This window comes from Epinephelus fuscoguttatus, linkage group LG15 (assembly GCF_011397635.1).
Source record: "Epinephelus fuscoguttatus linkage group LG15, E.fuscoguttatus.final_Chr_v1".
Classification (NCBI taxonomy): Eukaryota; Metazoa; Chordata; class Actinopteri; order Perciformes; family Serranidae; genus Epinephelus; species Epinephelus fuscoguttatus.
The window spans coordinates 21,703,997-21,719,087 of NC_064766.1; the positions used below are offsets into that span (position 1 = coordinate 21,703,997).

The 15,091-nt window shown below is 41.2% G+C and overlaps 1 protein-coding gene across 2 annotated transcripts in view; it reads right to left on the reverse strand.

The window, feature by feature from the left end:
• Positions 1-15,091, reverse strand: part of LOC125901708 (1-phosphatidylinositol 4,5-bisphosphate phosphodiesterase delta-1-like) — a 28,570-nt gene that overhangs the window by 2,125 nt on the left and 11,354 nt on the right. For both annotated transcript variants that reach the window (XM_049597569.1, XM_049597568.1), the window contains exons 6-13: positions 6,775-6,976; positions 6,496-6,640; positions 5,388-5,540; positions 5,132-5,290; positions 4,883-5,042; positions 2,656-2,772; positions 2,370-2,548; positions 1,025-1,157 (exon numbers count right to left, since the gene is read on the reverse strand). In XM_049597569.1, the coding sequence (XP_049453526.1) occupies positions 1,025-1,157; positions 2,370-2,548; positions 2,656-2,772; positions 4,883-5,042; positions 5,132-5,290; positions 5,388-5,540; positions 6,496-6,640; positions 6,775-6,976 (1,248 nt within the window). The remainder of the gene's footprint in view (positions 1-1,024; positions 1,158-2,369; positions 2,549-2,655; positions 2,773-4,882; positions 5,043-5,131; positions 5,291-5,387; positions 5,541-6,495; positions 6,641-6,774; positions 6,977-15,091) is intronic.

The window sequence follows — 15,091 nt, forward strand, 5'->3', positions numbered from 1 at the left end:
TTAAAGTTTAGTTGATTCAAAACACACATTAAACTTGGCTTAATAGTGACAGTTTCAAACACAAGTACACAAATCAGCTTCATTATAACCTGCAGCATTCACAGACAAAGCACTTGTCTTTATTTGGACACATTTTCCCCACAAATACAACATGCTAATGTTGTTAGCACAAGCCTAAGGCATTTTACATTGTATAAATTAGCCTAGCAGCTAGCGGAGATTTCCTCTACTCATATGAAGCCAGGGACAACAGCATCCTCTGCTCATATGAAGCCTGGATATATCACACACAAGACTTATAATGCTATTTTGGTACAGCGTTGATTCGACACATAAGTATAAATCCCCCTTTACAACCATAGACTCTATAAAATAATGGATGCAGCCACCTTGATGTCACCCACTGGATTGTGGACTCCAACTCTGGAACATGGATGCATAAAGAGAACTGGATAAAGCTTTGGAGGCAAGGCCTCGTCACTCCTATGAAAGTTGTTCAGTGGCGCATGAAGCTGTGGTATGAAATGATCCGACTCTTCCGCACTGTGTGGCCCACAGAGCAGGCGCACTAGAAAATTCCGTGGGCCGAGTCGGCTACTTGCGGTTTAGCACTCCGTGAACTTGTTGATTAAATGATTTAATCAAGCCACCATTAGACTTTCAAAATGTTATCGGACCAAATGAATCAAATCCCATTGGAGAAACAAGTCATTTCACAGGGTTTGTGATGCTCAAAAAATGTATCCACTGATGTATTCATACTAATGTTCACCTTAAATTTTAGATGCTGGAAAAATGTCAAACAGAATTGTAACTGTAATAAAAATAAAAATGTTGCATTGGCTACATTCAGCTAATTATATGAATAAAAAAGCCAAAATTTTAAAAAATAATCCTCCAACAGTTCAAAATAAATGCAAATATATCACCAATATCTGCTTTTTGTAAACGGCACTGACAAACAGAGGCTCAGTACAAAGCAAGACAAATATGTGTTGTATATAGTGTTTGTAAGGAAAGGTACCGTTGTTTTCCACATAAATGGTCTCTCTCTTGGCAACATCAGCTGGCACTCCGAAAACCTGCACCTTAACCAGCGGGTCCACGATGGAGGACTTCTTCTTGTTCACTTTGGGGAGCTGCTGGGCTGATATCACCTGTCGACAGGTGGAGATACAGCATGTCAGATAGGAAAAGATCCAAAGGGCTGGTTACTGGCAAGAATCAGGTGATACGATACGTGTCATGATACAGAGGTTTAAGATTCAACGTATTTGATATATTGTGATACTGTAAGCATTTAATCTACATTTAGAGGTAGAATTATCACCCCGCAATAGCCTTGCAGCACCGAAATCTAATCAGTCCGAGTGAAGGTTTGTGCCAAATTTGAGCTGTTCTTGAGATATTGCGTTCACAAGAACGAGATGGATGTAAGGTCACAGCGACCTTCACCTTTGATCTTTGATGCCAAAATCTAATTAGTGGAGTCCAAGTAAACGTTTGTGCCACATTTGAAGAAATTGCCTGAAGGGCATTCTTGAGATATCACATCCACGAGAATGAGACAGACAAGGTCACAGTGACCTTGACCTTTAACCCATGACCACCAAAAACTGCTGATTTCATCACTGAGTCCATGTGGACATTTGTGCCAAATTTAAAGAAATTCCCTTGAGGTGTTCTTGAGATATTATGTTCACAAGGATGGGACAGACATACGTATGTGTCAACAACCCGAAAACATAATGCCTCCGGTCACGGCTATCGCTGGCACAGAGGCATCAAAGCTGTCAATGCTAACGGCTCTCCCTTTATGACTGGCTGTTTCACAGGCATTTGTTTTTATGCCAGCGATATGTTGTTACGGTGGAGTGGAGGAGTCAAAGGCTGAAGATGGATTACAGTGCTGACAGCTCTAACGATGGGGGGTTTATGTGCACTCCACTACAGTACACATCAGGTGTGAACACCAACGCTACCAAAACATAGAGGAGGAGTTTTAATCTGTTATAAAACTATCTCAGTTTAATACTGATAGCTTTATGTCAGACGGCCGGTTGGTGCAGATCCAGCTTTGCTCCAAATGACGTCACCAGTGCAAGATGGCAGCAGCCGTATCCAAGATATTTTAGCTTCATTTTTGTACTGTGGGAGGAAGTGGTGACGCGTCATCCATCTCTATACAGACTACAGTTACAACTCAGTCATACCTGTGTTAAAGCACAACAGATAATGAACCACTGCCGCCAATCTGTGCATGTAAACTATCAATCAGAGATCAATACAGTATCACAAAACATCACGCTAATCAAGTGTATCGATATTTTCTCACACCTCTGCATGTGTGTTATTAGTGACACACTCACCATGATGTGGAGCGCCTTTGGCTTCAGCCATTCTCCTCGGGTCAGGGTGATGGGGTCAAATTCTGTGTTTACGTCTCTCATATAGGCCGGCTTCAGAATGTAGCCGCTCTTTCCGTTAACCAGGAATCTGCCCTGGTTAATGTCCATTTCCTTGCAGGTCGTCTGGAAGTTTAAGGCAACTGAAAAGGAAATAAGATGAAGCAGAGATGATGAATCAAAATAAGCATCTGTCTCTCTTTAGTTAAATCCAGACTGGACCGTCGAATTCAGAGTTTGCATTATGTACCGATTTGGCAGCCAGCATTCCACAGAGGCACTGGGTCGTAGTTGGAGGAGTCGGTCCTACTGCCAGCCGGATAGATGCGGCTCAGCTTTTCCACGTTATGACAGATGTAGGAATTTGCTGCAGAGAACACGGCCAGACAGAAGAACCATCATAACGATATTCACCACATGAGAAGTACTGGGGTCAAAATGCTTTTGGGGAAAAGAAATGACAGGAAATACAATAATACGAAATAACAGAAGATTCATGTTTACGTATTGGTTTCCAGGTCAGAACTGGTTCAGAACATAAAGGGGACCTAAAGGCCCTTTTAATGTTTGGAAACAGTGAGGACGTATTTTGTGGGCGGAGCCAAACTGGTGGCAGGAAGGCACAGTAGTGGTGTTGGTATGAGTGCCAAATACAATGTAAAAACCACTTTAACGTTTAAACATTTCTCAACTGATTGCAATAAGTCGTATTTATATCCATGATTTTATGATCTACGTGTAGTTGAAAAAAAAGTTTTGTGTTCCAGTTAATTAGATTATGGATATTTAGGCTAATCACTGCTGCTCGGTGCTCAGTAGGAGTGTGTGTTCAGCTTATTTGAATTACTGAAGTATTTACGTGGTGAAAAATAACCATCATAAGAATTGTAAAAACTCAAATTTGTCAAGATTTGTCTGTTTGTCCTTGGTTAATAGTTGTGGAAATGTCCCCATGTAATATAATATAATGTAGAAGACCAACTTCTCAACCTGCTAGTGCGTAAGCTAGCTAACACTGTCTGTTTATTAACACCTTGATCATAACAAAGTACTGTATATTAAACTGTTCGCACTGCTCATTTTAAAAAAGGACACAAGAAAGCTTATGTGTGTTTAGATCAGTTCCTCTGCATCCAGGCTGGGAAAGTGAAAGGCTCGCTAACATTAGAGATGGAGCTAACGTAGTTAGCGTGCTACCTATAGCTGATCACTGACAACTAGAGACAAACGATGATCCACTGTCCGTTTATTAATCTAAAAATGTTTTCTTGTGGTGTCCTTTCTGAAATGAGCAGTGGTGACAGTTACTATATTCTGTTATGATCAAGCAGTTCATAAGCAGACAGTGTTAGCTAGCAAGTATTAACCAAGGACAATAAGGCAAATCCATGTTACAATTTGATATGATGATGAATTATATTTCACCACATCAGCAATTCTGTCTATGTAATCCAAACACACACTCCTCTACAGAGTGTCCAGCAGTGATTATCCTGCATATCGAGATTTTATAATTAACTGGAGACAAAAGCTTATATTCTACTGCGGCGTCCTCTGCGGTGGTTTTCTATATTATTCTGTATTCCTGTTCTGACAACAAGATGACTTTTTTATTCCAGGTATGTCAACTGTTTTTCTCCGATGTCCGCTGTTTTTCTGCCTCCAGTATGCGCACCTCAATCTGACAGAGCACCTTTGGGATGTGGTGGAACGGTATATTCGCATCATGGATGTGCAGCCGACAAATCTACAGTAACTGTGTGATGCGATCATGTCAATATGGACCGGAATCTCTGAGGAATGTTTTCAGCACCTTGTTGAATCGATGCTGTGAGGAACTAAGGCAAAATGGGGGTCCAACCTGGTACTAGCACGGTATACCTAATAAAGCAGCCAGTGAGTGTAACTCAAGGTGCCACCTACTAGTCCACTCTGTTCGGGTGTGCTGCTGCACACAGGTGAAGGGGGCATGGCCTTTAGGAGCAAAGGAGCAGGGAATTGTTTGGGAGGGTCTTTTGATTTTGGTTGTGGAGGACAAAGTGGAGCCATGCTGCCATGGAAAAAAACCTCATGGCTTTTCTTCAACAGGCCGGGGGCAAAAGTATAACCAGGGTGTGGGGAGGACCGTGAAGACGGAGCAAACTAACACATTAAGACCTTTCTTTTCCTGATTCCACCATGGTGAGTTTGATTACTTCTTTTTTTTAAATATTTCTTTTTTGCAATTCATTGCTTTTTCCCAGTTTCTATTTTTGCATTTTAAAGAATGGACGCTGAACATTTCTTTCTTCGCTTGGAAGAGTGTTTTAAATTGGACAAAGAGGATAATTATTAAAGTACATATTCCTCCAATTAGACAAATTTATAGGAATTTTAGGAAACACCAATACATGATTTATGAAATATCTTTACTGGTATCTTAAGATAAATCTATTCATTAAACCAATTTGGTAAATCCAGCCTGAATTCTTCCTCACCTGACTCCTCTGCCAGCTCCATGGCCTTACTCTCCTTGAAGGATGACATCTCGTAGAAGCTCAGGTTTTGTTGGGCGTCCTCAAAGCCATGGAAGTGGACGCTCTTACAGTAGACCACCATGTCAGACAGCTCCTTCGCTAGTTTCAGCTTCTTTTTCTCCTACGCAGTAAATAGAAAGTATAAAAGGAGTGTCCACTAATGCTAAAAATGATGATCATTTATTTACTCTCCTTGGATGTGACCCCCACCTTTTTTTTCTTTTGCTCCTGCTGTTCAGCCTCATCTTCGTCATTTGACTCTTCCTCCTCCGTCACGTCAATGTCATCATCATCTGCTGCCTCAGCAGCAAAGCTGGCCTCCAGTTTGTTTAACCTCTTCCCTTTGATGAGGAACTTCCCCTTCAGCTCCTGGAGGTAAACACACACATGAAAAGTCTAGCTTTGTGACTGACTGCTTTCAGAAGACAAAAATGAAATGTACCAACAGGTAAGAGTGGATACAGACCTCAGGAGATGGAAAGTTGTCGGGCATGCCGTCCCCCAGGGGAGAGGTGACAAGTGCACTGCCCAGGATGGAGCTCATGTGGCGGGCCATGACTTCCTGCTGCTCCACACTGCAGTGGTTCTCCAAGGAGAGGATAACTGGGTAATCAGATGTCTGGGGACAACAAGACAGAGACGGGAATAACCACCTCGCGGCTGTATGCCTCCATGAACCAGTCAATATTCAGAAACAGTTTACATCTGTGTCAGTGAAAACATGGCTACTTCACCTACAGTGACCTTGATCCTTAACCACCAAATTTCAATTAGTTCAGAACTGTCGAGTCCAAGTGGATATTTGTGCCAAATTTGAGGAACTTCCCTCAATATCAAGGCTTTCTTGAGACATCACGTTCACAAGAATGGGACAGACGCAGGGTCAAAATGACCTTGACCTTTAACCAACAAATTCTAATCAATTCTAGGTTGAATCTAAGTGGACATTTGTAGCAAGTTTGAGGATATTCCCTCAAGGCGTTACATTTAATTTTTATCCTTTGAAAATATTCACAAGATTTGCATTCATGAGGATGACACAGATGCAAGGTAAAAGTGTCCTTTACCACATTTGTGCCAAATTTGAGGGAATTCCCTAAAGGCTTTCTTGAGATAATGTGTTCATAAAAAATTACATGAATGCAGGGTCACAGTGACCTTGACCTCTGACCACGAGAAATCAGTTCATCATCGAGGCCAAGTGGTCGTTTTTGCCAAATTTGAGGAAAATCCCTCAAAGAATTACATTTCATTTTTGTCCTTCGAAAGCATTCACCAGATTTGCATTCACGGGAATAAAACAGACCAGAGATCACAGTGACCTTGACCTTTGACCTTAAAAATTTAATCACTATATCCCTGACTCAAAATGGATGTTTGTGCCAAATTTGAGGAAATTCCCTCCAGGTGTTTTTGAGATATCACGTTCACAAGAATAGGACAGATGGACAGACAACCTGAAAACATAATGCCTTCAGCCACAGCTATAGCCAACACACAGGCATAAAAACTGAGAACTCAAATCAAGAAAAGTTACACGAGTGTTCATGAATATAACTGGATACTAAACACACCTTGAAAGCGTACTCCTTGATGGCTGCGATGACGTCTTTGAAGAGGATCTTGGAGGTGAGTGTGTATCCGTGGTAGATCTCTGGCTCATCATCTGATCCATCCCAGCAGTCCAGCTCCACACAGCGGCAGCCCTTCAGCAGAGCCCTGAGAGAGTCACAGCCAGTATTAGTGACCAAAAAAAAAAACAAAAAAAAGAAACACAATGTAAAGCAGCTTGATGAAAATGTAAATTCCAGACCTGAAGAACAGATTCTTACAGGCAGGATGAAAGCTGTTACCTGACGTAAGCCTCTGTGCTGCTGGGCCCTTTGAGCTGATCCTCCATGAGGTAGGTGTTGTGCGAGGAGGAGATGAAGTAGTGGTTGAGGGGATGGCTCATGTCCTGGTATACGTCTCTGTGATCTGGATTAAGTACCAAGGCCTCTGGACTGTGCATGTACATGAGGAAGCCATCTTTGGACAACAGATTCTGCTGCTTGGCTGAAAAAAACGCAAAGACACAGCAGAACAACAGTGACGAGGGAACCACTCATTTATCCAGAACAAAGTGTGTGAATGTAATATATGTATTTACATTTATTTTTACGATACACTGGTCGTTTATAGATAGTTTATTATATATTTTTATTAGATGAGGGATTTTAGTAACCAGAAGTCTAGATTTTAAGTTATCAGAAAAACAATTTGAGCAAGCCTTAGCAGCAGCTTGACTCCAGCCCTTGCAGTGCCAATCAGCTCTGGAGAAACAATGATTTTTAATGTGAAACTGCTTTATTCAGTGCTTTTACTGGTTCAAATCACCAGGTCAATTTGCTTTTGAGAGGAAATGACCTCTGCAGATAATTCGGCTCCCAGTAAAAACCTTCTCAACGTCTGGATCTTAAGTTTTAAGAGAAACAAGTTGAGCAAACGTTAGCCGGAGCTCAGCTCCAGTCATAGCAGTGCCAAACAGCATCTGAGAAACACTGTTTTGTAACATGAAACTGCTTTATTCTATGTTTGTACCAGTTTAAATCACCAGGTCAATTTGCTTTGGAGAGGAAGAGACCTCTGTGGATAATTCGGCTCCCACTAAAAACCTCCTGAACGTCTGGATCTTAAGTTATCAGAGAAAAAAGATCAGCACACATTAGCAGGTGCTGAGCTAACAGCCCCTCTGCGACAAGCTGAACAGCATCTGAGAAACATTGCTTTGTAACGCGAAACTGCTTCATTCAGCATTTCTACAAGTTTAAATCACAGAGTCTGTGTGTTTTGTAGAGACCTCTATGGATAATTTGTCTCCCAGTAAATACCTCCTGTAAAATGAATGCTGAAGGAATCCTAACTGGGAGAAACTGACTACAATGACAGCTTTGCTCTGCCTTGTGTTATTATCTTGATTAAAGTATCCCCAGCACCAGAAAATTACATATTATACATTTTAGAGGATCTCATTTCCCCTGTGCTAATATCATACTGAAGTTAAAAGATCCCTGCAGAAAAGTCTGTGTGTGAATCAGCTAATTTATGTTCTACATCTCTTTGCATTAAACAAGTCTGGCAAACCTGATGTGTACCTGTATGTAAAACATTCATTTAATACATCACTTATATCTACAGGCACTAGAAACACTGTATAGACTGTTATCACTACATATTGCATGTAATTTAAGTTTATCTTCTATGTTCCTAATGATACGCACTAGTTGTCATCAAAAGGCCTGTTAAACTGGTTCCCTGGCTTCCCAGAATTATATTTGACTTGGAAAACTGCAAATGTTGAACATCTGACATCAGGTCTTTTTTTTCTGCTTTGGAGGCAGTGGACTTGCATGCTATATGTGTTTGTTCTTTAAAAGACTTCTCTGTTTCATCTAAAACTATTCATCAGAGCAGAAAACTGTAGGGCTGCCCCCTAATAGTTGACCAAATGTTAGTCGACTACAAAGGTCATTCGTGGGAAAGATTTCATTAGTCGCTTAGTCACAGAAAAAAAACATGACACAGCTGTGCCTTGTCAAAATAAATCCAAACCTGTATGACTGGACCATGTGGGAATTTAATTTGAAAGGACAGACACAGGAAGAGGCCACGCTCAACAGTCAGACAGGAGTCAGGTTCCAAACCAATCACAGCCAACAGATATCTTTCCCTTCTTCTGTAAATATTCAGTCTGATAAATACAGAGAAGATCGTGTTAGTGCAGGGCTACCCAGAGCTTTACATCTGTCCTACAGACGATAGGCCTACACACTTACTCAGGATTTCAGGTGCTTGTTGAGGTTGCTAACACAACCCGCTGCCATGTGCTTGAAAGCTGGCCGAAAAAAGGCACAAGAATAGCACCCAGCGCCCGACCTCGCGTTTTCCAGGTGGTTAAAGAAGAAGGTGAAGGATGAACCCAAGGTGATATGTAAACTCATCTTCATTGGTCGACTACAAACACGATGTATCATCTGAAACATGGAAGTAGCTACATGCCCATTAGCCACTTAGCACAATCATTACTGCTTTGCTGACAGCGTCATTAACAGGCGGCTCGCTCAGTGTGTGACGTGCACTTGTAGATAAAATATAGGCCTATATTAATGAAGGTTCATTAGTACGGTTTTGTATTTCTCTGTAATGTAGCAGTGTTAACAGTGTTACTGATACTATTCTTTCTCACACCTTCAACTCAAACCATTGTGTTGCCCCGCCCACAATAAATCATTTAATAATTAAATTAAAGTCATAAACATGCAGGTGACTGGTCGACTAATGGCCCTAAATGATGACTATTGGTCGACTAGGAAAATTCTTAGTCAGGGGCAGCCCTAGAAAAATTAGGTGTATTATTAGGTGTTTAATTTTTAAAACTTCTGACAGTTAGGCTAGCTGTTTCCCCCATGTCAAGTCTTTATGCTAAACTATGCTAAAGTAACACCTCCTGGATCTAGCTCCATATGTTGCATACATAAGAGTGGTATCAATTTTATCCTCCATCTTGGCAAGAAAATGAATAATCAACATGTCAAACTTTTTCGAGTTGTATGCAACATTCAAAGCATATCTATGAGTCAGAGTCTGAACCAGGATTGTCTGCACATGGCTCTCAACATGGAGGAGGCTGAGTCGGTGGCTAGCAGCTAACGGTGCTAACAGCGCAAACAGTGTTAACAACTGCAACAGTGCTGAAAAGGCTGACGCTGTTAACCTAGAGGGAACTAGGGAGTGGATGTTATGCTTCCCCGCCACCGCTGCCATCCTGCCACTGAGGGTCGAGACAAGGCTTGGGTGGTATCATGGTATTAACATATGCCAAGGTACTTACAAATCCTGATGGTATCATTTTTAACACCACTGAAAATACAGATGCTCCTCTTTCTATTAAACTCTCTGTATATAGTGCAAAGCACACGCCACCAGAGTGCAGCACACAAAGGTGTTGAACATTAGATACCACCAAGTGTAGTCGGGGCAGTGTTGTCAGTAGTAATAATTTATGAGCCCGATGAATTCAGGGACTCACACGCACTACATTCACATGCTGCTGGACGGGCTATTGTAACAATGAACAAAGGAGCTCAGGTTACATCACACCCAGAGGGAGCGTGCCTTTATTCTCTGCTCAAGAAGCTGTTACTCCAATATATCTTTACATAGCAAACATCTGTCTGCTGCCGTATTAATGCTCTGAACGTTATGTATGTATGTATGAATGTATACAGCATTTTTAACATGGACACAGCACATGAATAAACATTGCCGTAATTTATCTGTGAAGCTCAAGCTCCTATTGGCCAAATGTTTCTATTCCACTCAACACAGGATTCCTGCTCATTTTTTAGTTTTGGCTGATATGACGGTCATATTATGGATGCATAGAGAAAGACAAGCGAAGCTTTCTTAAATGACAAAAATCCAAAATACCAAGAATGTTCAGAAAATAAAAGAAACACATCACTATACATAATAAGAACAATTTAAAGGTGCAGTGTGAAGGACTTACAGGGATATATTGGGAGAAATAGAATACAATATAATAGGTATGTTTTCTTTAGTTTATAATCGCCTGAAAATAACAATCGTTGTGTTTTTTATTACCATAGATTGTGCAGTTTATATCTACATAGGGAGTGGCTCCTCATTTATGGAGATTGCCATGTTGCACTGCCATGTTTCTACAGTAGCCCAGAACAGACAAACCAAACACTGGCTCTAGATAGGTCCATTTGCATTTTCACGTCAGGCACCATGGTTAGCATCCCCTCCGTGCAGTGTTGGAAAAATCACTGATATGTAACTTGAAACTTCTTTCGGTGTTTGTACCGGTTAAAATCACCAGGTCTGTTTCGGAGGTATAATTAAGCTCCTGGTAAAAACCTCCTGAACTTCTGGATCTTTAGGTATCAGAGAAAAAGTTGAGTACACATTAGCATGTGGTGAGCAAGCCGCCAGTGTGCCAAACTGTATTGGACTAATTTGTAACATGAAACTACTTTTTATTTCAGTGTTTGTACCAGTTAAAATCACCTGGTCTGTTTGTTTTGGAAAGGAAGAGACCTCTGCGGACAATTCGGCTCCCCATAAAACCTTCTGAACAATTAACACTGAACCAAGAGATGTTTCTGTTGATTGCAGTCAATCTTTACAGCTAGATGCCACTAAGGGGCCGTACACATGCCACGTCTTTAACCACCTGGAAAGCGCGAGGTCGAGCACTGGGTGTTATTTTGTGCCTTTTCTGTGCCAGCTTTAAAGAGCGTGGCAGCAGGTTGCGTCAGAGGTTGCTAAGCAACTTAACAAGCATTGTATAGCCAGTGGCGGAGCCAGAAAATTTTCTGTGGGGTGGCCAGCATGGTTATGTGATCATTTTGGGGTGGCAATGTCTCAATAGAAAATATAGGGGTATTTAAGGCACCTAAACCACACACCTCCACAATATTTGGAATACAGGTAATGGTGGAAAAGATCAAATAATATTCTGTGTATCTAACTTGTTTTTCTTATGCCTGCAAGTAAAGTAACAAAGATGCTTACACTATACAAATGTAGCACAGGATTTTCAGTCCTGTCCCATCCCACTCCCACAAAAATAATCCCATCCAGTCCCAATCCCATGAAAACGGAAAAAAAAAAATCCCCTTCCGTCCCAATCCCACAAGAATGGCTCCTGTCCCATCCCGCTCCTGTGTTGTGTTTCATGCTTATTCTCTTTCTGTCTGTGTGAGTTTTCATGTTTTCCATTCACCCACAGAGACTATGAACTAAATGGGATCTCGTCTTGCCAAAATATATAGGCTATAGCAGAGCTTCTAAACTTTGGAACAATCTCCGTGCATGCCCTGAATGGTAAAGCATCATATATTTAATTATTTATGTGTTCATTTATAATAAATAAAGAATTTATTTATTTATTTGTTTGTTTATCATGTCAATAGCAATCTGGAAATCCATCGGTTAAAAAAAAAAAAAAGAAAAAAGAAAAAAATATGAATGGAATCCTGGAATTCTAAACATCAAAGCGGAATAGAATGACATCATCACACTGACACAAAATGTTATATCTCTTTGTGACATCACACTGACGGAATGTTATATCCCTTTGTGACATCACAGTACATGGCCTGAAAGTTTGTAAGTAGGACCCCTTCACGTAAGCGTTCAGCTCGTGACTGCTGTGGGTGAAATATTTGTGAGAACACTTCAGACCTTTTAACGACTGACAGCTGTGAGAGAAATCTCTAATTTTAGTGGATGTCAAATCCATTATCATTTCATTGAGCTAGTTTCTTTTGCGGCTATGAGTCATTCATCATCGATCGTCATTATGCAGGCCACTGTCTTAAGTAAGACAAGAGACCTGAAACCAAGTCCACCACCTCCCAGAACTTTGAATAAGGCTTTGACTTCAAGGGGACAGATGCGTGCAAGGCGAGTCCGACTCCCTGCTGGGGCTGTGGTGACCACAGATACAGAGGGATCATTGCCCAAATGTGGCAATGTGCGAGCTAGGGCCCTCAAACAGCGAAATGAATGCCACCCACTGCAGGTAAGTGACGAAGAAAACAGTGAGGCTGTTCCTCAGCTAATCTGTGTCCCCCCTATTTCCACAAAGAGGGAACCTGCAGGAATACGTTGTTTCCCTGTGGTGACAGATACATCATTGCCTAAATATGGCATTACCCAAGCCAGGGCCCTTAAACGGTACATAGAGCGCAACCCACTGCAGCTAGGTGACAAAGATGACAGTGAGGCTGATCCTCAAGTAATCTGTATCCCCCCGATTTCCACAAAGAGGGAACCTGCAGGACGACGTTGTTTCCCTGTGGCGACAGATAAATCATTGCCTAAATATGGCATTACCCAAGCTAGGGCCCTTAAACAGTACATAGAGCGCAACCCACTGCAGCTAGGTGACAAAGATGACAGTGAGGTTGATCCTAAGCTAATCCGTCTCCCCCTGATTTCCACAAAGACGGAACCTGCAGGAATACGTTGTTTCCCTGTGGAGACAGATGTATTGTTGCCTAAATATGGCAATACCAAGGCCAGGGCCCTCAGACATTACTTAGAACACAACCCACTGCAGCTCAGTTGGACTTAAAGGGGAACAAGAATTCTCATATGTTATTTCCATGGCCTTGGAAAATCCTATCAGTGTTTGGGAACATGAGCTACTCTCTCTCAAAACCAGAAACCAGAGAAGAAAGTCTCAAATTTGTGATTTCATAGGGTGTAAAGTCTGGAGCTGCTCCGTAAACAATGAATGGCGCCTGAGTTTGTTGACCCACATAAAGTGGTCATGTTTTTTACACCCAGTTGAGCTCAATCTTATTGTAGTTCTCAGTTCTGAAACAGAAAATGTATCTGTTGAGTCGGAACATTCCCCTGGGTGCTCTCAGTGTTACTACAACATCTTTCCCAATTATTATCTATGGAGCAGCTCCAGGCTACACACCCTCTGACCTAACAAATGTGAGTTTTAGCATTCTAGCTTTTAGATTTGTGAGAGAGTCCTTTATTTTCATTTTCAGTGGTGAGCACTGATGTCTCTGGGAGGTTCTGTTTTCCCATGTGTGGTTTTCCCCGGGTGCTCCGGTTTCTCCCACATATCATAATATAAGATTAGGTTAATTTGGAAAAAATAAAATAAAACAATAAAAACTATATAATGTAGGTTTTAAGAGTTTTATTTAGCACTGCATGAACTAGCCCGTATTAAATCACAGACATATTGCCAAGTTTAAATATGAGGTGGGCTCGTCAATCTGCTGCAATGCCTAAAAGTGGACAGAATCTCTTCTGAACTTTTGGGTTACTTGAATGATGGAGACATTTACGCAGCATATCATTTTCAATTAGTGGCCAGCATTAATACTGCTGTTAAATCACTGTTTTTGAAGTAGAAAAACTACATTCGGTTGAAATGTAGAGCTACAGTAGGTGGTAGATATGGTCGTACATTTCTCATCAGATTTCTGCCTTCAAGGTTGCTGTATATGATTGAGTACTGCATTTAGGAACTGTGGCACAATGTAGCAATTTCAGTATACAAAGGAGATCACAGTTCACATCGCACATGCAAACTAATCCGAAAGTTACGAAACCACACTGTTTCTTATTTTCAGATCATTATACAATAATATAAACATAGCTATGAATATTTCATACCATTTCTGCCAATAGATGACCCTAAATCCTACAGAATGGGCCATTTATATCTATATAACCAGCAGGATAGTTTGTTTGATCTAGTTTGCATTTGTGCTACTAGTGTCACAAGTAGACATTAAACCATTACAATCACTTTAATTCGCATTACTTTAAATGAAAACATTACCCTAACCTTAAACATTACCCTAGAGTGTGTGCCAGCACCTAGGACCTGGCACCCTGTTGTGCCAATAGTCACAGTAAAGTTCCGGGCCCTTGCACCTTTGCGCAATATGGAGTTGCTGGCAGGATGCTGATTGACGTGACATTTCATGTCTGTGAAAGTCAGACACTGCACGCAAGAGTGAGATAGCATATCCTCCATGGAGTGTGGGTGCTGGAATGACCTATTTCACATTTTTTACTACTCCCTATAGCCTGTTTACCTGAAATCCTGAGTGCAGAGCTGCAGCCCTGCACTAACGTGATGAACTTTTCCGTATTTATCAGACTGATTTTTTTTTTTTTTTTTTTTTTTTAAGATTTTTTTTGGGGCTTTTTAGCCTTTAATGTCAGACTGAATATTTACAGAAGAAGGGAAAGATAGCTGTTGGATGTGATTGGTTGGTCCTTGTCACATGACATGTAAAAGTTGAACTCTTCATGTGGCTCCTAAGTCCCCCTAAATCTATCACATTGAACCTTTAAAGACAAATTAAAAATATAGTACATAGCTACATACATATCCCTGGTGGTTGTCAGTCTTACTAGTTACTTTAAAACATTAACTTGACACCTCAGCAGTGTGTCAGCACCATGGTAAGAAAGAGAACCAGCAGAGCTGCGACGCTGACAGACCACAATTAAGCAACACTGCTACACCACACTATGGAGCAACAACAGACTTGGAACTTAACTTTTTTTTGTCCACCTGCCACTGTGGCTGTGGATTCCAACATCTACCAGTCACTCAAT